This window comes from Pongo pygmaeus, chromosome 11, assembly GCF_028885625.2.
Source record: "Pongo pygmaeus isolate AG05252 chromosome 11, NHGRI_mPonPyg2-v2.0_pri, whole genome shotgun sequence".
Classification (NCBI taxonomy): Eukaryota; Metazoa; Chordata; class Mammalia; order Primates; family Hominidae; genus Pongo; species Pongo pygmaeus.
In genome coordinates, this window is record NC_072384.2 from 58,725,496 (window position 1) to 58,749,503 (window position 24,008).

General features: G+C 39.0%; 1 protein-coding gene across 23 annotated transcripts in view; it reads right to left on the reverse strand.

The window, feature by feature from the left end:
• Nucleotides 1–2,124: 2,124 nt before the first annotated feature.
• The window catches only part of WDSUB1 (WD repeat, sterile alpha motif and U-box domain containing 1), a 50,882-nt gene continuing 28,998 nt past the window's right edge, over nt 2,125–24,008 (reverse strand). For 15 of the 23 annotated variants that reach the window (XM_063647569.1, XM_054477969.2, XM_063647571.1 and 12 more), the window contains 3 exons: nt 22,811–22,990; nt 14,975–15,115; nt 2,125–2,734 (listed from right to left, as the gene is read on the reverse strand). In XM_063647569.1, the coding sequence (XP_063503639.1) occupies nt 2,577–2,734; nt 14,975–15,115; nt 22,811–22,990 (479 nt within the window). In that variant the 3' untranslated portion in view covers nt 2,125–2,576. Of the gene's footprint in view, nt 2,735–8,203; nt 8,400–14,974; nt 15,116–21,058; nt 21,157–22,810; nt 22,991–24,008 lie in introns of those variants that run through there. The other 8 variants (XM_063647576.1, XM_063647579.1, XM_063647577.1 and 5 more) reach the window with 4 other exon arrangements.

A 24,008-nucleotide genomic window follows, 5' to 3' on the forward strand; every position in this document is an offset into this window, starting at 1 on the left:
TGCTCCACATTGCCCTGAACTAACAAACAAACAAACAGTGGGGTCTGGAGTGCCCAGCATGGGGGCTGTGTCGTGTCCCCTCTTACTGATGGTTTTGGTTTGCTTGTGTGGAAGACAGTTGTTCGGCTTTGGTTTATGTTTTATACAAGAAGAGGTGTGTCAATTAGGTAAATTACTGGCATCTTAGTTTTCAGCAGTTTTGTTTTACAAGAAACTAGCCTGGTAAAGTAAAGTATAAGAAAGCAAAATACTGGCTGGGTGTGGTGGCTCACGCCTGTAATCCCAGCATTTTGGGAGGCCAAGGTGGGCGGATCACGAGGTCAGGAGATAGACACCATCCTGGCCAACATGGTGAAACCCCGTCTCTACTAAAAATACAAAAATTAGCTGGGCATGGTGGTGTGCGCTTGTAGTCCCAGCTACTCAGGAGGCTGAGGCAGGAGAATCACTTGAACCCAGGAGGCAGAGGTTGCAGTGAGCCGCGATTGCACCACTGCACTCCAGCACAAGTCTCAAAAAAAAAAAAAAAAAAAAAAAAAAGGAAGAAAAGCAAAATACCTTAACACTTCTTTAAAAATGCCTTTTTGGCCAGGCACGGTGGCTCACGCCTGTAATCCCAGCACTTTGGGAGGCCGAGGCGGGCAGATCACGAGGTCAGGAGATCGAGACCCTCCTGGCTAAAACGGTGAAACCCCGTCTCTACTAAAAATACAAAAAAATTAGCTGGGTGTGGTGGCGGGCACCTGTAGTCCCAGCTACTCGGGAGGCTGAGGCAGGAGAATGGCGTGAACCCGGGAGGCAGAGCTTGCAGTGACCCCCAGATCACGCCACTACACTCCGGCCTGGGTGACAGAGCGAGACTCCGTCTCAAAAAAAAAAAAGCCCTTTTGCATTTTCTAGCAATGACTTTGACTTTGAATTAATTTTTATTTAAAAAACAGCTAACCTCCATCGGAGAAATGTCTGTTTATCAAAACAGAGACAGTTGGACCAATGGTAACTTCTTTTAAGTTTAAAAAGTGTTCTGTTGAAATTATTAGCAGACTTTATTTAAAGAATACAAAAGAAAAACGGCTGGGCCTGGTGGCTCACGCCTGTAATCCCAGCACCTTGGGAGGGCAAGGCAGGTGGATCATGAGCTCAGGAGTTTGAGACCAGCCTAGCCGACATGGTGAAACCCTTTCTCTACTAAAAATACAAAAAGTAGCTGGGTGTGGTGGCACGCACCTGTAATCACAGCTACCTGGGAGGCTGAGGCAGGAGAATTGATTGAACCCAAGAGGCAGAGGCTGCAGTTTGCCAAGATCGCGCCATTGCACTCCAGCCTGGGTGACAGAGCAAGACCCTACAAGAAAAGAATACAGCAGAAAAACACCTAGAACATGCTTCTAGCCTTTCTAATCCTCAATAGTAAGAATGTGAGAAGCACGTCATATTAATTAATAAAAAAGTTTTCTAGAACCATTGATTATGAATCCTAGTTACGACGTAAAGGTTAACAAAGTTTAGCAATACATTAAGTTAAAATGTTTACAAAGAATTATAAAGAAATGTTTGGAGATTTCCATGTTAGCAAGGCTTGCTGCCTTTCTGTGAACGTGGAGCATATTAGCTATGAGTTCATAAAATGCGTAGTCAGCCTTTTGCTATATTTACATTGCTTTTCCCTTTTTATTTCCAAGTTTCAACATTCTTGAACAATTCTTCAACAACTGGGGGTAATAGTGCAAAGAAGGGTGCAGGCCCAGAGGCTCAGCCTGCACTGACAGTGCAGTTCTAACAAGCTTCCCGTGGATGGCTTCCATTCTAGTAACAACTTTGGACAGGCAAGAAGTTAGCACCACCTTTACTTCCTGAAGTTTTTTTCTGGAGTGAACATATCAGGCTATTGTGTAAAAATGCCTTTGTATAGTTACTCCAGCTTAGAATTATATGTGAGAACATTTAATAATTCTTCATTCTGAAGGGAGGCTAGAGTTTGCCACTTTATATATTTCAGCAAAGTCAACTTGACTTACTCAGGATTTATTTCATCTAACTTGTACCTAGGTTTGGAAAATAAGAAAAAAATCATTATCCTGCAAATTTACTTAAAATCCAAAAAAATTGCTTCAACATCTGAAGTGATTTTTCTCAATTTAATCATAAACAATCTACAACCATTTTGCTACAAATTCTCTTTAAAAGGGCTCCAAAGATGAATGAATGGCTATTACCTAGAATGTAAACATCTGTTATTCTAGAGTAGTCCAATCTTTAGTTATAAAGAGAGACGACCTACATCTAACAAGAATAAATGTGGGCACTGTTGGGAATGATATTAAGAGGAATTAAAGAAACTTAGGGCACTGCAATTTAAAGTATAACTTTATATAGCTGAAGATTTTTTTCACTAGTACAAAAAGGCTTTCATAGTAAGTCCATGTGTTTTTAAAGAATGAAAATTGACAATTTTTATAGGTAACTAAGAAGTTTACCTTTTTCCTGTTTTGCTTTTAATAATGTCTGATTAGGATTTACTTCTAAATCATTCAAATGAGATCACTGAAAATATAAACAATACAATATCAACAACTTTACTTTTGGTGTGTCTCTAGCCATCTATTGATGGCCATTTTCAGAGTCCTATTTGGTGTAAGTACCGCTGAAGGAAGAACAAGATTCGTCATGGGACTTGTACGTTTCTTTTTGCTGATCCAATTTTCCATTGCTTCCTTTTCATATGAATAGCCATCTAAAAAAAAAAAATCACACAAATTACATGATGTAGGAAAGGGAAATGAGGATTTCTAAAATGAAATGAATGTAAAAACTCCTTGCAGAGGCCTTTATTGTGACTTAAGGGTTATTCCTGTCTTGCTTGTACCAGCACCCCAAAAAATCTCTGCCACAACACCTGAAATGCATTGATTGAATAGTACCACTGAGACCGGGACCCTGTCAAATTCAGACACAGTGGAAGAGAAGAAAGGAACAGAGCTGGGTAGAGTGGGAGTGAGGATAAACTGCCCATCAGAGCTGTTGAAAAGAGTCTTATGATTCAGCCAAACTTTCCAACACCTTGAAAAGTCAGGAAACAGGTACCCAGAGATGACAGAATTTACTCCACTAAGGATTTGACAGTGAAGGGAATTAGTTTTTTTTTTTTTTTTTTTTTTGAGACCAAGTCTCACACTGTTGCCCAGGCTGGAGTGCACTGGCGAGATCTTGGCTCACTGCAAGCTCCACCTCCCAGGTTCAAGCGATTCTCCTGCCTCAGCCTCCCGAGTAGCTGGGATTACAGGCACTCGGTACCACATCCGGCTAATGTTTTGTATTTTTAGTAGAGTGTCACTATGTTGGCCAGTCTGGTCTTGAACTCCTGACCTCAGGTGATCCACCCGCCTTAGCCTCCCAAAGTGCCGGGATTACAGGCATGAGCCACCATGCCCGGCCACTAAGGTTTTTTTAAAACCATATTCTTGCAAAATTATTTGCCTTTATGCATGTAAAGATTGGACTTTTGCTTCACTACTTTCATTTTTATACTTGTAGCTCTTAAGCTGAAAATCTTGGTTCCTGATTTCATTTACTCATTTAATCTACAGTATATTTACTAACATAAAACTGAAAGAAATTTTAAGATTACTTTAAGATTACTTTATGGTTCTTTCTGTCATCAAGGTAGATTCACTAGAGTGGTCCCAAAATACTGTGTCTGAAAACAACACTTACTTGGTTTCAAAGTTAAAACTATAGGCTGGGCGTGGTGGCTCTCACCTGTGATCCCAGCACTTTGGGAGGCCAAGGTGGGTGGATCACTTGAGGTCAGGTGTTTGAGACCAGCCTGGCCAACATGGCAAAACTCTACCTCTACTAAAAATACAAACATTAGCTGGGCATGGTGGCGGGTGCCTGTAATTCCAGATACTCAGGAGGCTGAGGCAGGAGAATCACTTGAGCCCAGGAGACAGAGGTTCCAGTGAGCTGAGATCGCACCACTGCACTCCAGCCTGGGTGAGAGAGCGAGACTCCATCTCAAAAAAAAAAAAAAGTTACAACTATAAAACAAGGTACCTTCAGAGTGGTCTAATCTAATCCTGTCCAATCCTTGTTACCCACCCTTCCCATATAAGTAACCATGTGTAATCCATTTTCAAATATGTATATGTGCACACAGTACATATACATTCTACATAAAAGCTAGCATACTAGCCACACTATTTTGCAGCTTAGTGTGTTTATTTTCCCCACAGTACTCCACAGTAAGGATGTAAGATGTAAGGACATCTGGGTGGTTTCCAATCTTTGCCTTTTACAAATAGTGCTGTACCAAGGAAACCCCAAGAAAACCATACACACACAAAATACAAATAGTGCTACAATGAAGTCTTATGCATGTGTCACTTTTGTTTTGGGGAGATTTCAAAAGTAGGATTGCTAAAGCAGCATATATAATCTTGCTAGACAGTGCCAACTTCCTTCCATAGGAATTCTACGTTTTTCATTCCTACTAGCAATGTTTATGAGAATGCCTTTTTCCCCTACAGCCTAACCAACAGTATATGTTGTCAAACTCCTGGATTTTTGCCAGTCTCTAGGTAAGCAATGGTACAATGTATCAGCTGGAGAATCTTTTGTTCATATGTTTGAGCCATTTGCTTTTCTTTTTCCTGTGAGCTATTCATATTTTTTTGCCCATTTTTCTACTAGGTTGCCCTTAAGATTTCATATATACGGAATATCAACACTTCATCAATTTCTCCCTTGATTCCCAGAGAGCGAAGTTTTCCCAATTCTATCAAGGAATTTACTTACATTGTCTTTGGGACTTTAAAAGTCTTCGAAGAGATGGGGTCCTGCTGGTCTCGAGCTCCTGGGCTCAAGTGACCCTCCTACATCGGCTTCCGGAATAGCTGGGACTCCAGGTGCAAGCCGCTGCGCTCTGCAGGTTTCCCTTTTTATGTCTGGGTTTCTGATTCATTTGGAATTTAAATGTACACTATGCAAGATGGATCCAATTTTATCCTTTTCCACAGGGTGGTTGTATTGTCAAAATACCACTTGTTAGAAGTAATTTTTACCACTGATTTTAAATGCTATCTTTATCAATCACTAAATTTCTAAATGCACATGGATCGATTTCTGGATTTTAAACTTTTCCATTGTTCTATTCCTGGGCCAACACTACACATTCATTTATGGAGGTTCTCGACATGTAACATCTCATAGGGCTAGCAACCTTCCTCATTGTTTTTTTCTAGGTTATTTTTGCTGTTCTTGTTTATTAGGTTCCACGTGAAGAATCACCTTGTGTATCTCTCAGTAAAAAGTTTTATCAGGATCATGTCAAACCTATGAAATGGAGAAAGCTGATATCCTGCAGCCACTGAGTCTTCCTACCCCTCAGCATGCTCTGCCTGCCATTATACTTTCACAGGGATGTTTTTGTTTTTATGTAGGTTTGAAAGTTTTACATATTTCTTAAGTTTGGGGTTTTGGTGTGTGTGGTTTTTTTCTAAGACAGGGTCTCACTCTGTCAGTCAGGCTAGAGTCCAGTGACATGATGGTAGCTCACTGCAGCCTCGACCTCTCAGGTTCAAGTAATCCTCTCACCTCATCCTCCCAAGTAGCTGGGACTACAGGCACACACCATAACACTTGGCTAATTTTTTTAAATTTTTTGTAGAGAAGGGGATCTCACTATGTTGCCCAGGCTGGTCTAGAACACCTTGGCTCAAACAACGCTCCCACCTTGGCTTCCCAAAGTGCTGGGTTTACAGACATGGATTATACTGCACCCAGCCAAGTTTAGGTCTCATTTGTTCTAGTTTTTGTTACTGTAACTTAACTATTCAGTTATAACTTTTAAGTGCTTTGGTTCACTGAATCTTATTTAACTTGCTACTTTACGAAATTCATATTGTTTGTAGATTTTCTATTCTTTTGGGCTTTCTACATATACAGTTATATAGAAAGGGTTTTTCCCTTTCAATTTTTTTTTGGGGGAGGGGGCAAGGTGTGGCTAATATTTCTAAAACAATAGCTGAGAGAGAGCATCCTTTATATCCCTGACTGTAATGGGAATGCTTCCATTGGCTTGCGCACCAAGGTATATGTATTTTTTAGCATATAAGAAAGTCGGCTAGGCTCAGTGGCTCATGCCTATAATCTCAGCACTTGGGAGGCCAAGGCGAGTGGATGACTTGAGCCCTGGAGTTTAAGACCAGCCTGGGCGACATGGTGAAACTCCAGATCTGGATTGTTTTGGTTGTTTCACCTCTGTGTTACTTTTGCCTACTTACAAATTAGTACCAGCTGTGTAGCTCCCCCACCTTGGGGGCCTGAGTTCTGGCCCTGAGAGACTGAGGTTCTGAGAAACTCAACTTCTGTTTCCTCCGTCCTAGAGAAGGAAACATGCTTTCTGCAGAAACTGTTACCTGTGACTGCCTTTTGCTCTTTTTGAGATATATTTCACACCATAAAATGCACCCATTTGTGGTTCTTGGTATATTTCAGAGTTGTGTATCACTCCATCAATCCCATACCCATTAGCAGTCACTGCCCCCGCAGCCTATGGCCACCTCTAACTGACTTTGTCTCTATGGAGTTGCCTGTTTTGGGCATTTCATATAATGGGAATCATACACTATGCAGCCTTTGGTATAGGGCTTCTTGCACTTACCATAATTTTTCCAAGGTCCATCCTCTACATATTTGTGCATTTTCATGGCTTGATATTCTCTTGTATGGCTATACGACATTTCATGCATTCACTTGTTGATGGACATCTGGGTTGTTTCCACCTTTGGGCTACTAATAATGCTGCTATGCCTGTACAACTCTTTGTATGATTATGTGTTTTCAATTCTCCTGCCTATATACTTAGGAGTGGAATTGTGATAACTTTCTGAAGAGCTTCCAGACTGTTTTCAACAGCAACCACACATGAAGGTTCCATTTTCTGCACATCCTTGCCAACATGTATTTTCCTAGTTTTTGATTCTAGCCATCTTAACAGGTATGACATGGTTTTGATTGGCATTAATGACACTGACCATCTTTTGAAGTGCTTATTGCCAAATAGCATATCATTAGACTGTTCCAGGGCACCATTACCTATATTAACTTCTTTAATCTGTACAACAACCTTATGATGTAAGATATTGTTAGCATTCCTATTTTACAAATGAGGAAACTGAGGCATGGCCTGAATAACTTTCCAGGGTCACACAGGTAGGGAGCAACTGACCTGGGATTTAAACCCAAGCAGTGTGGCTCCACAGACAATGCTCTTACTCTCCCTGTACATGGGACTTCCAGAAAGGACAACTATAGTAACTGAAATTAAAAAAAATCTCGTTGGACAGGTAAACAGCAGTTAGACAACTGCAGGAAAGACAACTGGTAGGCAGGTCCAAGAAAAACACCTAGAAAGGCTTAAGAGAGAAGGTGCAGGGGATGAGAATGGCTGAAACATTTCCAGAACTAGTGAAGGGCATGAAAGAGAAAAGTCTACAATGACAAATAGGAATTAGACAGTATACTTGAACTGCAACTGAAAAGCATACCTGAAGTCAGAGTATAACCAAGTATAACCCTATGTATAACCAAGTTAAAATACGGTGAAGGCTCTAGAGAAAAAACAGAGTGGGCAGATCAGGTTTAGGAGGTTTTTATATGTTCAGAATAGACCTGAAAGAAATAATCTAGATGGAACACCTACCAGTGCAGGGCAGGCATTTCTACTCTTTAGCCCCAGTTAACGTTTAGTTTTTAGGTTTTCTGTAATTCTGACCAAAATACCACTTTATGTTGTAACATAAGACAATTCTAAAATTTATCTTGGCTGGGCGCATCCCTTGAGGTCAGGAGTTCGAGACCAGCCTGGCCAACGTGGCAAAACCCTGTCTCTACTAAAAATACAAAAATTAGCCGGACATGGTGGTGCATGCCCATAATCCTAGCTACTAGGGAGGCTGAGGCAGGAGAATCACTTAAACCCAGGAGGTAGAGGTCTCAGTGAACTGAGATCACGTCACTGTGAACTGAGATCACGTCACTGCATTCCAGCCTGGGTGACACAGTGAGACTCTGTCTCAAAACAAAAATTATCTTGACAGCTAAATTGGCAAAAATGACCAAGCCAAATTTTTTTAAAGATTGGACATAACTAAAAATGTACAGCAGTGCCTATCAGTATTAGGAATTTATACAAATGTACCTGTAAATACATGACTGGGGATGTTTTCTTTTCTTTTCTTTTTTTTTTTTGAGACGGAGTCTCGCATTGTCGCCAGGGCTAGAGTGCAGTGGCATGATCTCAGCTCACTGCAACCTCCGCCTTCCGGGTTCAAGCAGTTCTCCTGCCTCAGCCTCCCAAGCAGCTGGATGTTTTCTATAGAATCACTTGTGGTAAGCTGGCAAAAAAAATGGAGAAAGATGCCTATAAACAGAGTAAGAGTTAATTTTGGTGACATCCATACCAGGAAATGCTATCCTGCAGATAAGAATGAAGCATGTACTTTCAAATATACTGACAAATGGTGTTCTCTCTGATACACTGTTGATAAACAAAAGCAACTTTATTTATTTATTTATTTATTTATTTATTTAGAGACGGAGTCTCGCTCTGTCGCCCAGGCTGGAGTGCAGTGGCACGATCTCGGCTCACTGCAAGCTCCACCTCCCGGGTTCACGCCATTCTCCTGCCTCAGCCATCTGAGTAGCTGGGACTACAGGCGCCCGCCACCACACCCGGCTAATTTTTTTTTAAAATATATTTTTAGTAGAGACGGGGTTTCACCATGTTAGCCAGGATGGTCTCGATCTCCTGACCTCGTGATCCGCCCGCCTCGGCCTCCCAAAGTGCTGGGATTACAGGCGTGAGCCACTGCGTCTGGCCAAAAGCAACTTTTTAAAAGTATGCATCAGGCCGGGTGAGGTGGCTCACACCTGTAATCCCAGCATTTTGGGAGGCAGGCGGATCACCTGAGGTTGGGAGATCGAGACCATCCTGGCTAACAAGGTGAAACCCTGTCTCTACTAAAAATACAAAAAATTAGCTGGGTGTGGTGGCACATGCCTGCAATCCCAGCTACTCAGGAGGCTGAGGCAGGAGAATCGCTTGAACCGAGGAGGCAGAGGTTGCAGTGAGCCAAGATTGTGCCATTGCACTCCAGTCTGGGCAACAAGAGCAAAACTCCCTCTCAAAAATAAATAAATAAAAGTATGCATCATAACTCATTCGTTATAGGACACTATAAATGGATGGAAAAATATCTAGAAGGATACACCTAAACCATATTATTGCTACATGAAAATACAGAAGAGCCTCCGTTTTTAAAATCGCTAGTCTGTTTTTCACTAAGCCTGTACTGCTTTCATAATTTAAAAGAATGAATAAAAATGAGGTATAAGAATGCTGAAATACAAACAGGTCCTGAAAATTTTTCTGAGGCAATTAGTTCAATAGATATAAAAATATACATAAGGAAAAACTGAAAAAAGATGTATTCTGAATATTCAGAAAAATGTAGGTGGGAAAAGGAAAGCAGAAGAGAAATTAGAATTGTATGCTGGCAGGAATTTCTCCACACATGTATCAATCACAATAGAAAGAAATTGGTTCAATTCTGCTATTAATGATTAGGACTGGGTTTTTAAAAAAAATTCAACTGTATGTTTCCCATAGGAACACCTATAAAACAAAGTAACATAGGAAGGTTAAAAATAAATGAGTGGTAAGTCTACAGGGATTATGCTAAGAAAAACAAGCCAATTGAAAGCTGTTTTACTACATGATTCCACTGATACACCATTTTTGAAATGGAGGACAAATTAGTGGTTTCCAGGGGCTGGGGTCGGAAGACAGTAGGGAGATGATGGGTCCAGTGATAATTTGGAAGTACTCTGTCTCAACTGTAGTAAGGTAATCACAAACCTCTAGACAGGATAAGACTGTGTAGAGCTTCACACACACAGATAAGTACAAGTAAAAGTGGGGAAATCTAAGATCTGTGGGTTCTAGCAATGTCAATATCCTGGTTGTGATATAATAGTATCATTTTAAAAAATGTTACCAGTGGGGAAAGCTAGGCAAAGTGTACAAGGTATATGTCTCTATTGTTTCTTATAACAGCATCGATTAAAAATAATAAAATTCAAAAATAAATGTGTGGTACCAGAAAGGTTAAAATGAAAGACATAGACAATAGGAAAAAGTAAGGCTGTGAAGCAATTAGAATTCCTCACTGCTGGTGGGCATAGAAAGTGATTTAACCACTCTGGAATGCTGTTTATGTATACCTTCTCCTAGGAATATAGCCAACAGAAATACATACATATGTTAACCAAAAACATGTACAGAAAGGTTCATGGCAGCACTATATATAACAGCCAACAATGCCCATCAACAGAATGAATTATATGCACACAATGGACTTCTATACAGAAATGAAAATTAAACTGCTTTGTGCAACAATATAGATGAATCTCACAAACATGTTTAAGAAGCCAGACCCAAGAGAGAGACACGTTATGATCCAACAGCAAACTAATTAAGCAATCTATCCTATCATAGTCTAAAGGAGAAAAAAATATGTCAATAGCCTAAAAATTCTCAACTGGTGATAGAAGGGAACTAACTTGATAAGGGGAGCTAATTATCATACTTAATGGTGAAAGTTGAATGCTTTCCCTCTAAGTGCAGGTGAAGGTAAGAATGTCTACACCCCACTTCTTTTCAACATTGTACTGGAAATTCTGACCGAAAATAACAGGAAAAGAAAAAAAGGATTCATACAAATTGGAAAGAAAGAAATTACTTAGATGACACACTCATGTAATGAGCAAAGTCTATTAAGCTTCTATTAAAAAGCTACTAACAGCCCTACATATCTAAGGGGTCTGCATCCACTGATTCAACTAACTGCTGATGAAAAAAAAAAAAGCCTATACAGTATAACAGCTATTTACAAAGCACTTACATTGTATTGGGCATAAGTAAGCTAGAGATGATCTGGAGGGACAGGATGTGTGTAGGTCATATGCCATTTTATATATGGCACTTGAGCATCCACAGACTTTTGTGTTGAAGGAGTTGGTTACTGAAGGATGACTTTACTACTCAATGTAGCAAGGTCACAAAGTCAATATATAACATTGTATTTCTATTTGCTCAAATTGTACAGTTATAAAGATATGAGCTAGTGGCCTGGCTCAGTGGCTCACACCTCTTATCTCAGCACTTTGGGCGGACAAGGCAGGAGGACGGCTTGAAGCCAGAAGTTCAGGACCAGCCTGGGCAACAGAGAGACCCCGTCCCTACAAAAATAAAAATTTTTAAAAGTTAGCCGGGCATGGTAGTAGGTGTTTGTGGTTCCAGCTACTTGGGAGGCTGAGGCAGAAGGATTGCTTGAGCCCAGGAGGTCGAAACTGCAGTGAGTTAAGATTGTGCCACTGCATGCCAGCCTGGGCAACAGAATGAGACCTCATCTCTAAAAAGTAAAAATTTAAACATTTTTTTAAAATAAGCTACCTAAAGATAATTTTGACAAAATGTACAAAACCTATAACGGAAAAGAAGACCTAAGCAAATGCAATGCAAAGTGATACCGTGTTCATGGATTAGAGCAGTTCAACTCCAAACTGATCTATAGATTAAACACCATCCCAGTGAAAATCCAGGCGAAACTGAGAAAGTGTTTCTAAGATCTATGTGCAAATGCAAAAGGAGCAAGAATAATCAAAACAGTAAAAGAACTAAGTCATGTGATTTTCACTATCTGACTTCAAGACTTACTATAAAGCAGCCGGGCACCATGGCTCATGCTTGTAATACCAGCACTTTGGAAAGCCAAAGGTGGGCAGACCACTTGAGGCCAGCAGTTCAAGACCAGCCTGACCAACGCGGCGAAACCCCATCTCTACTAAAAATAATAAAAAAAATTAGCCAGGCATGGTGTTACGCACCTGTAATCCCAGCTACTTGGGAGGCTGAGGCATGAGAATCACTTGAACCTGGGAGGTGGAGGTTGCAGTAAGCCGAGATGGAGCCACTGCACTCCAGTGTGGGCAACAGAGCAAGACTCTGTCTCAAAAAAAAAAAAAAAAGACTATAAAGCTACAGTAATCGAAACACTGTGGTAGCCAGCCCTCAGATAGACATAAAAATCAATCAAACATCATACAAAGTCTAGAAATAGACCTGTGATATAAGTTGGGTGATTTCAACAAACATGCTAGGTAATTCATTAATAAAATGATTTCTCAATAAGTGATGCTGGAACAACTGGATATTCATTTAGGAAAGCCATATACAAAAATGTGAAATAAGTCCTAGACCTAAACCTAAAATTTAAAACCTTAACTTGTCTAGAAGAAAAAAGGATAAAGATCTCTGAAACCTTGGGGTAGGCAGATTTCTTAGAACTCAAAAAGTATGAAACTGAAAAATAAGATTTCATCAAAATTAAAAACGTTGTCTCTATAAGAGACATCATTATGAAAGTGATGAGGCAGGCTACAGACCAAGAGAAAATATGTGCAATACGTTACCTTACAAAAGACTTGCATCTAAAGAACTCACAACACAGTAAGATAATCCAACATGAAATGGGAAAAAGACGTGAAGATATACATTACAAAAAAGATATATGACTGGATAAATAAGCTCACAAAAAAATGCTCAACATCATTAGTCAAGAGGGAAATGCAAATCAAAAGCACAATGAGAGGCCGGGTGCAGTGGCTCACGCCTGTAATCCCAGCACTTTGGGAGACCAAGGCGGGTAGATCACAAGGTCAGGAGATTGAGACCATCCTGGCTAACACTGTGAAACCCCGTCTCTACTAAAAATACAAAAAATTAGCTGGGCGTGGTGGCAGGCGCCTGTAGTCCCAGCTACTCAGGAGGCTGAGGCAGGAGAATGGTGTGATCCCAGGAGGCGGAGCTTGCAGTGAGCAGAGATCGCACCACTGCACTCCAGTCTGGGCGACACAGCGAGAGTCCATCTCAAAACACAATGACATACCACTTCATATCCACTAAAATGGCAAAATTTAAAAGACTAGCAATATCAAGTGCTGGAGAGGATGTGGAGAAACTGGAAGACTCAGCTAGGAAATTACAATGGTACAACCACTTTGAGAAACATTTTGGTAGTCCCTTTAAACATTCACTTATCATACAATCCAGTAATTTCACTCCTATATATTTAACCAAGAGAAATGAGAAATGTCCAGACAAAGATCTGTACATAAATGTTACAGCAGCTTCAGTCATAATAGCCACAAAATAGAAAAGACCTGAAAGTCCACTGACAGGTTAATGGATAAACATATTATGGCATATCTATGCAATGAAACATTACTCAGCAATAAATATAAATTACTGATACTACAAGCTAGATCAATCTGGAAAGCTGAGAAAAAGCAGCCAGACTCAAAAGAGTTGCAGCCAGAAGGAAATGTTGGATTGGTATCTGCCTCATGGATGAAACTAAAATTTGAGACCTGTCTATGGTCATGTGTGGTTTTTTGTTTTGTTTTTTGTTTTTTGTAGAAAAAAAGCACACTGAACATCAGAGTGAATATTCAGAAGCCTCTCAATAAATTGAGACAGAACCCTATTACACTCTTTGCTGCCAGGTTTTCCTGAGATTCACTTTTAATAAATCAATTGCCATTTCTGCTTCAACTAACTCGAGTTGAGCTGCTTTCAACTGCAAACAAGAGTCCTGATAAACCAAAGTCAAAAAATATGCAGCCACTGCTATACTCAGAGCAAATTTCATAGCCTGAAATAAAAATAGCTAATTGACTTTTATTGAGTGTTTATTATATGCAGGTACAGCTTTAAGTACCTAATATAGATGAACTCATAACGATAAGACACTACATAATTAGTTCCACTAATAATGTGGACGGTGGACAGCATATACAAAGTAAGTCCATCAGCTAAGTTAACTATCAGAGAAGATGAATAGATGTTTTATACTCAAATATATGTAAATAGTAAACTACCATGTAAAAAAATTCATTGCCTCCCTAGCAAAGTAAGGAATATAGTTTCAAAACAACTATTAAGCTGGCAAAAGTAAATGGAGTTATAAAATACAATGATCACAAAACTGGAAAACCAGGTACAATTAGATATATTACTGGCAGCACTCTAAACTGTTTTTTTTTCCTAGAAAATAACACATCTAACAAAATGTATCAAACTGTTTTCACATTCATAAAACATCCTCAAATTGACTAATTCTGCTTTGCAACATATAACCCACGTAAATAACCCTAAGTAATGGTAAAAACAGAAATGTGCCAAGATGTCAGCATAATGCCATTTACAGTGTAAAGATTTGCAAGCACATACACACCAACTAACAGAAAAGTCAAACACAATGTATCATACAGCCACAATGGGATAAATCTATTCAAAGTGAAAACTCCAGACAAAGTCAACATAGACTAAGCCAATATTCAGAAACATATAAGGAAGCTGTAGGCCAAAATTAAATATATATCTATATATATATCTATATCTATATCTATATATATAAAATTTGGATTCACTGATTACAACTATGTAGAATAAAGTATGTAGGTCTGTTAACAACACTTAGAAATATGGAATGATACAACTTTATAATTAAATTCTTTGTATAAGATTGTTTAAATTCATGATAGACAAACACAAGAGATCTCAACAATCTATCTTAAAAAAAATAGTATTTTATCTTTACATCCTAGCAACTAAATACACATTTCACAAGTTTAAGTAAAACTTAATCCTTTTGTGTCAACTCCACAACTACTTTGTCCAATTTCATTATGAAATATACAATATTCATTTGTTCACCCAAGGTCTAATTAGTTTAAGAAAAAACTACTTAAAATTCTTCACATTTAAGCAAACTTCTGAGAACTGTCTAAACTTTTTATTCATTTAGCACAAAACATCCCCTGCAACTTAGTATAGCATCACACATACCTGATGCGATGACCGGATCTTTCATAAGTTCTCTAGTTATTGGACATATAAATTCATCAGGAATTCCTGAAGAAAGGGATTTAACCTTGGTCCTGAGATCTTCAATTTTCCTCAACACTTTACTACGCAGTCCTAGAGATTCTGAAAAGAAATTACTGTTAGGGCTGGATAACTACTAGTAATCCTTACTACTAGGATACTACCAGTAATCCTTATTCACAAATAGAGTTTGTTGTTGGGGTTGATTTTGAGACAGGGGCTCGCTCTTTTGCCCAGGCTGGAGTGCAGTGGCACAACGATCACCACTCATTGCAGCCTTGACCTCCTGGGCTCAAGTGATCCTCCCACCTCAGCCTCCTGAGTAGCCAGGACTACAGGCACACACCACCATGCCCAATTAATTTATGTATTTTCTGTAGAGATAAGGTTTCACTATATGCCCACGCTGGTCTCGAATTCCTGGGTTCAAGTGATCCTACTGCCTCATCCTCTCAAAGTGCTGGGATTACAGGTGTGAGCCACCACAGCCAGCCACAAATAGAGATTTTATCTACTACCATCAGAAATCTTCTGACATACTGTTTAACGCATGAACTACTGTTTTCTTTATAAATTCCTTAACAAATCTCTGTTGTATAGAATACTGTTGGTTAAAATATATCAGCAGCTAATAGCTCATTTTAAATAAATTTAGATTCTGAAAGTTCAAGAATTTCAGGTTGCCAGACACTAATATACTCTACAAAATCAGAAAAGGCTCATTACTGGTTACTTATACAACAAAAAATTTCCTAAAAATCATTTTTAAATATGTTTGAGTTCAAAACGTAAAAATGCCATGTTATGATATTTTTAAACTTAATGAAATTGGATATATTTGCTGATTCTTGTAAGAAACACAATCACAAATAAAGCTCATCTGTTTGTCCAAACCATAAACAGTTTCACTTGTTTTTATTCTTAACTTTAAGAGATTTTTAGTTTTAGAAAGTCTAATGAATTTTAGGAATTTTAGAATTATTGGCTGTTTACACTTTTAGAACTAGTTGACAGTTCTACTTTAGGTTGAAGTGGGTAAAAGAATTAGATTTCAGAATGCCTCATAGTTACTAGAAAAAGCCAAACCAACTTTCTTTCTGTTGGGAGGTAATGCTCCATGAGGTTTATACATGTCTTAGGACACCCTATGTTTCAGACAGTCTTTTTGAGGATGTCTGAAAATATCCTTGGAAGCTAGAGATAGTGCGTCCCTCCCTGTGGGAGGGCAGATGTTTCCTGAGCAAGGCAATGTCTTGCCTCTTGGGGGCTATTTGGCTTAGCCCCATTATAAGACTGGGGGTTTCCCAAGCTCAGGGCTCCTCAGCTGTGACATAAACCACCACCATGAAACTTAAGAGGGAAAGGGGAGGCTGGGTACAATGGCTCATGCCCGTAACCCCAGCACTTTGGGAGGATGAGGTGGGTGGATCACTTGAGGTCAGAATTTCAAGACCAGCCTGGCCAACACGGCAAAACCCCATCTCTATTAAAAATACAAAAAAAAAAAAAAAAAAAAAGAAAAAAATAGCTGGATGTGGTGGCACCTGCCTGTAATCCCAGCTACTTGGGAGGCTGAGGCAGGAACTTCACTTGAACCCAGGAGGCGGAGGTTGCAGTGAGCTGAGATGGCACCACTGCATTCCAGCCTGGGTGACACAGTGAGACTCTGCCTCAAAAAAAAAAAAAAAAAAAAAAAAGAGGGGAAGGGGAAACAATCAGAACCTGAAGTGCAAGTGTCTGCTGTGTCACGAGTAATAGACCGTTTGAGTCAGTCAGGGCTCATTGCCCACATTCATGTGAATGTGGCAAGTCATCCTAGCAGCTTCCTGCCACCAAAGGGCTGCTTTCCTCTGACTTCCTTCCAGTGGGATATGCTGAAACCGAACTGAGGATTTTTAAAACAAGTTTTTTTAAAGTGCCACGAACAAACCAATGATTTCTTTACATGTTGAATATGATTTTGCAAAAATATTTGACTCAAAAAGATTCCCTCAAATTCTTTATGAAATCACCAACCAGATTCAACAGAAAGCTATTTCAACACAAAATACTCAGAAATGCTTAGGGAAGTACCTCTAAAATGCAGCACAGTGTTATCTGATCAGCACAGCCAGCCTTGAATGTAACAAATCAGAGAATGGTCATGACAGTTTATTGAGTCCACCTCTTCCCAGAATGTCCCATTCACAATGCTATGTTTTCCAAGGGTCATCTGAGCTGTGTGTTTTTATTTTGCCAGGCAAATACCATGGAAGGTTTACGAGGAGTTATAATGATGGATCATGTATTCTAAGCTAAGTAAGGTGGAAAATAAGAGTAGAGATAGATAAGAGGTACATAAGATTAACAGAATAAAGGCTTGGATAAGATCAAGATTTGCTGAAGTGGGGTATTAGAGGGTGAGATGGTAGAAAATCTGTCGTGACTGGGGTATGCTTCCTGAAAATCTTCCACCTGGGTAGACATGGCTTCAAAAACTGTCATAAATGTTTCCAGAACATGTTTGCAATAAGACAGTAGACATCTCATTTAAAGAGATAATTATATAACTTATAATAAGAAAAGGAGGCTGGGTGTAGTGGCTCATGCCTATAAACTCAGCACTTGAGAGGCCAAGGTGGGAGCACTGCTTAAGACCAGGAGTTTGAGACCAGCCTGGGCAACATAGCAAGACTCTTTCTCTACAAAAAAAATTTTAAAAATTAGCTGGGCATGGTGGTGCATACCTGTAGTCCCAGCTCCTCAGGAGGCTGAGGCAGGAGACTCTACAGAGCCCAAGAGGTAGAGGCTACAGTGAGCCATGTTCATGCCACTGCACTCCAGCCTGGGCAACAGAGTGAGACTCTGTCTCTAAAAAAAATTAAGAAAAAGAAAAAAATATAGGAGCAACTAATATTCTTTAAAAAGTATATTTTCCTGTCAAAAATATTCTACATGTGTGCTAATACTTACAATGCTTCTAATATTTATAATAGAGAATACAGAAGGCCTAATTCAAAATTCCCCAGAGATAAGGTTAAATTGGGTATTATCCTTCTCCAATCCTAATGTCATTTAGAAATGAAGTCAGATCATCTTGCCCTCAGGGAGGCGTTTACTAAACCACATCCCCAGAGCTCTATCGGAACCAAACATCTCCTTTTGTGATTGGGGGTTAAGAATAAGTCTTATACACTTAATTGCTGAGAAAGAAAGGACCCTTACCAGCTAAGGGCTAGTAAACCCTCGGTACCAGTATTGGGCAATATCTGGCTATTACTGACTATAATCCTGAAAAGACATCTTGATGACAAGTTAAAATCACCCAACTCTGGAAATGCTACATCACTGAGAGTGTGATGGAATCCAGACACTGATAACCATCAAATATACAAAACTAAACTAACGGATATAAAAACTCAACCCCAAAAAGCTCTGACGGAACAGAAGGTAACTGGGTTCTGGAGTGAGAGCTGGGAAATGACAGCATAGAGCAGAGATGTGGGTACATGAATGAGACAGAGACCTTCCTACATGTGCCCTTTACTCTCCCAACTTTGTCCTGTAAGTACTGATGCCACAGAAGCCCCAGCTGGAGGCCAGTTACCAGGACAGCACGAGAGCCTGGAATTGAACGAGCACAGACCACCAAGCTGGTCACTGACTCACCTCTCCCCCACCCTGACAGAGAATAACAGAACCAAACGCTGGTTTCTTACAAAGAAAGCTAAAAATCTGCTTTTTAAAAATATATTTTTTAATTTAAAAAATCAAATTTCTACATAGAATGATCAAGAGAAGACACGAAACCTATATTAAGAATGGAAAACACAGCTATAGATACATGAGGAATTTTTAAGAGGATATGAAGAACAGGATAGAAGCAGTATAGTTTTTAAATTTCTCTGAAAAAACAGAGCAACCAGATAAACTCAAATTGCATGGACATTTCCAACAAAACAAGGTAGCAAGATACCTTCATGAACCCTACAATATGCGTGAGTGAGGACAAACCATTAACAGCCATAAAGACCTGTGGTTGGCATCTGTGCAGAAGAAAGCAACAGGACATCTGATGGGTCTGAGCAAATGAGACCCCAGCATGTCCAACAAGTAAGCACTGGAAAGGAGAGTGGGCCAACTTCAGACAGCAGCTGACCAGGGAGGGTTATGCCCTTTCAACAGGGGTCATTGCACAGTAACTAGATTTGAACAGCCTATTTCACTTTAATCACATATAAACAACAACAAAAAAACTGTAAATGTTCAATTACTTAACAATAAATGCAGTTACACAGGCAACAAGTGAAATCTACGTAACGAATTAATAAGAACAGAAACATGAAACTTTCAAAACCTGAGGATACTAAGACAGGTGATGTATTTAAATTTCTAGTTTTAATTTTAAATTAGAAAATGATAAAAATGTCTTATGTGCTTTTATGATTTCTTGGAAAGAAGAGCAAATGGAAGAGTGAACCCTTTGAAAAAAATCTTGTTCCCAATTAGGCATCTAGGTTGATGATTATCTGAATATAATCATAAATACCAACATGATATACAATAGTACCTTAGCATTTGTCATTTTAAGTTTCTATCATTTTACCTTCTACAGCAATTCCAAACTCCAAGATACATAGCAATCTGCCGCATTCCCAAGGCCTAGATATAAACTGAGGCCAATGAGTAGCTAGATGGAAGCTGTGTGGCTAGTTGGTAGTAGACTCAACTGGTTGCGTAATATCACATCTAAAAGTGACTTTCCTACTCTTAACCTTTCACACTTTATGCCTTTTGAATGAGATAGTAAATGTTATAGTAGTAGTCACAAATTCATAGCAAATGTCTTAAGACATATCCCTCTCAACATCAAGGATCTCTTGAACCTGTACTGTCTGGACATTCCTTATCCAAATATAGTTCTAGATATAAGGAATTATTTCCTAACTAAAGCTGTATGTCTATTGTACCCTAGGCTTCCATTAACACAATCCTAGAAAATGACTATTATCCTTGGGTAAAGCTCCAAAGTCAAACATACTCAAGTCTGCAGAAATTTCATTTATTGTGTATTTACAAAAGACCCATTGAAAAAAGATTTGATAAACTGCTCAATTCCTTAAAAATAATTTAAATGTCAAACATAATAGATATACGACTTTGGTCTCAAACCCTCCAATGTACTTTACTGCACAATTAATCAACTTCCTCCATTTGCTGAATGTTAAACTCAGATTTATTCACATTGACATGGCAGCTGTTTTAAACAGTCATATCACAAAGGCAAAAGCAGGTAAAATAGATAAGCATTAAAAAAGCAAAATTCAGTAGCATATATACTCATTGGTTCACCTCAACACATTTGTTTCTAGACCAAATTTAATTCTCTATTAGTGCAATTTACTATTTTGAGGTCTATTTTTCTTAAAATTCAGGACTAAAAGAAATTCATTGTAGCTTACAATACCATTTATAGAAGATTAAAGTTAGCCGCTTGATCCTTTATAATGAAGGTTGCAAAAACCTTAAAATACATTAGAATGACATAAAAAATAAATGTTACAGTCAATTTTTACTACTTTATTCTAATTTGTTGAGTTTGCTAGATCTCCAAATCTTAAACACAAGCCTAAGAGTCCTTATTTACTAGAGAATGTGCAACATTTTTGTCTCCATTCTTAATGGTTTTTCAAATTCACCTATTAGACCATCACAGAACTTGTTTAAACTGTATTTCAATTTTGGCTTGGGCCTGACACTTCCAAAACCCATTTCACTAAACTTTTAAGTAAAATGATTACTACTGCTAAACCTGAGACTCATCCTTCAAAAACTAATTGAATAATTAATTGATCATTAATTGAATCCTACAAGAATGTCTTATTCTTGGCCAGGCGCAGTGGCTCATGCCTGTAATCCTAGCACATTGGGAGGCCGAGCTGGGAGGGTCACTTAAGGTCAGGAGTTTGAGACCAGCCTGGGCAAAGTAGTGAGACCTCATCTCTACAAATAATTTTAAAAATTAGCCAGGCACGGTGGCGCATGCCTGTGGTTCCAACTACTCACGAGGCCGAGGCAGGAGGATCACTTGAGCCTAGGAGGTTGAAGCTGCAGTGAGGCAAGACCATGCCAGAGGACTCCAGCCTGGACAACAGAGGGAGCGTCTGTCTCAAACAAACAAACAACTAGAATGCCTTATTCTTTATTTACCTAGTTATAAAAATAGAATTGTATTTCTATTGTTTCTATATGCTTTTCTTATGTTTTCAAACATCCTTTGTTGAATCTGAAATTATTTTATATTGTGAAGTAATTATACTTGATAAGGTACCCTTAAGATTAATTGTGAGAGATTAATAAGAAATTAAGACGCTAAATTTGTGAGTTTTTTTTAAAAACAAAGCTCCTACTCTATTACCTACTCTCAGAAGAAAAGAGGAAGTTGAAAGGAAATATTTTATTAGAGAGAGATGCTGGGTGCAGTGGCTCATGCCCATAATCCCAACACTATGGGAGGCCGAGGCTGGAGGACTGCTTGACCCCAGCAGTTTAAGACCAGCCTGGGCAATAGAGAGACCTCATCTCTACAAAAATTTGTAAAAATAAGCTGGGCGTGGTAGCATGTGCATGTGGTCCCAGTTACTCGGGAGGCTGAGACAGGAAGACCACTTGAGACTGGGAGGTCGAGGCTGTAGTGAGCTGTGATCGCACCACTGCACTCCAGCCTGGGCAACAGAGTGAGACCCTCCTATCTCTTCCCCCACCCTGCCACCCCCACACAAAAAGAGATAGAAAAGTGACTGTACTTGGCCAGGCACGGTGGCTCAGGCCTGTAATCCCAGCACTTTGGGAGGCTGAGGCAGGCGGATCACGAGGTCAGGAGATCAAGACCATCCTGGCTAACATGGTGAAACCCTGTCTTTACTAAAAATATAAAAAATTAGCCAGGCGTGGTGGCAGGCACCTGTAGTCCCAGCTACTCGGGAGGCTGAGGCAGAAGAATGGTGTGAACCCAGGAGGCGGAGCTTGCAGTGAGCCTAGATCGTGCCACTGCACTCCAGCCTGGGCGACAAAGCAAGACTCCATCTCAAAAATAAATAAATAAAATAAATAAAATAAAATAAAATAAAGAAAAGTGACTGTATTCAAGTATAGCCTGAGTATAGTACAAAACCACTTATGTGTTTTCACAAAATCATTCTGTTAACTCCTTAAAAGGCCACAGGCTTCCAAGAGATTTAAATAGGCTCACATACTATGTTTACTATGTAAGGAAAGTAAAATACTTATAATACTATACTTTAAAATGGTTTTCTATAACAAAGATTTTTAGTTATTTCACTCTTCATTAGTAATAAATCTCAACATGAATATCTTATTTCCTGAGCTTTCTGGTTAACTAAAATTTTACTATAGCATATTAGTAATAGTGTCTGGCAATTATGTTTATTAGAGCATGATATCAAAACTTGTTTTTGGTAAAGATCTAGTACCCAGAATACATAAACAACTCTTACAAAGTCAACAATAAAAAGACTACCCAGTTTAAAAATGGGCAATGGATCTGAACAGACATTTCTCCAAAGAAGATATATAAATGGCAAATAAGCACTTGAAAGATGCATGTCATTAGGTAAATGAAAATCAAAACCATAATGAAACTCTACTTCACAACTGCTAGGATGGCCATAATCAAGAAGATGGGTCATTAGTGTAGTGCCAGAACATTAAGAAGAAACCATTAATGCAACAAAATCCAACTGCAGAGTAATTTGGTGAAAGTTGTTTTGAAGACTGCCTATCTTTCACTAAGCTTACCAATTTTCAAATCATCAGCCAGACTTTCTTTTGTAAGATTCAACAGTTCTTTTCCATCAATGTTATTCATCTTGAAAATACCAACAAGATCTTTTAAATCTTGTGCACAAAGCCATGTTGAGACATCCTCCTCTGACCAATCTTCAGTAAATTGCTTCAGCTGATGTTCTGTGCTCCTTGCTTAAAATAAACAAACAGGTAAGTGAGATAACAAAAAAGTATTTCCTTTATAAACATTCTCACTTTGAATTAAAAGTAAATGAAATTTCCTTAAATCTGTGTTTTATAGCTGGGTACAGTGGCTCATGCCTATAATCCTAGCTACTCAAGTGGCTGAGGCAGGAGGATCACTTGAAGTCAGGAGTTCAAGACCAGCCTAAGTAACATAGGGAGACCCGTCTCAAAAAAAAAAAAAAAAAAAATTGTTTTACCACTTTAACTTGCTTTTGGATCATTTTCTTTTTCACATCAGGAAAATAATTTTTTATTATATAAAATTCATACCAGCAAAGGTATTCTATTTGCTCCATCATCTGCATATCAGCACCACGATTTGGATAATTCTGACAGTGATAAAAATAAAACTCCTAAATTATGTGCCAATGTCGCTTGATGCCAAAATAAAACCAACAAAATACAATGATAATTTCGATTTTGTCCTGAGGTTACATTTACCTGAAATTAGTATTGGAATATAAACAAATAACTTACAAACCATGGGAGGAGTGGGACACATGAATGTGCACCGAAAGCATTTACCAACAGCTTTAACACAGCCCAGCCACTCAACACTGGCTTCTCTGAAATTATTATTATTTTAGAGATGGGTTCTCACTCCCTTGCCCAGGCTGAAGTACAGTGGCGTGTTCTCAGCTCACTGCAGCCTCATGACCTCCTGGGTTCAGGTGATCCTTCCCACCTCAGCATCCCAAGTAGCTGGGGCCACAAGTGCACACCCCCATGTGTGGCTAATTTTTGTCTTTTTTGTAGAGGTGGGGTTTCACCATGTTGCCCAAGCTAATCTCAGACTCCTGGGCTCATGCAATCCATCCACCTCAGCCTCCCAAAGTGCTGGGATTATAAGTGTGAGCCACCATGCCAGGCTAAACTATTTTTAAATGACATTAAATTTGGATGTATACTTTATATTGATAAAAGCAATGTGAATAACCTGTCAAATGATATACTAACTTTTTTT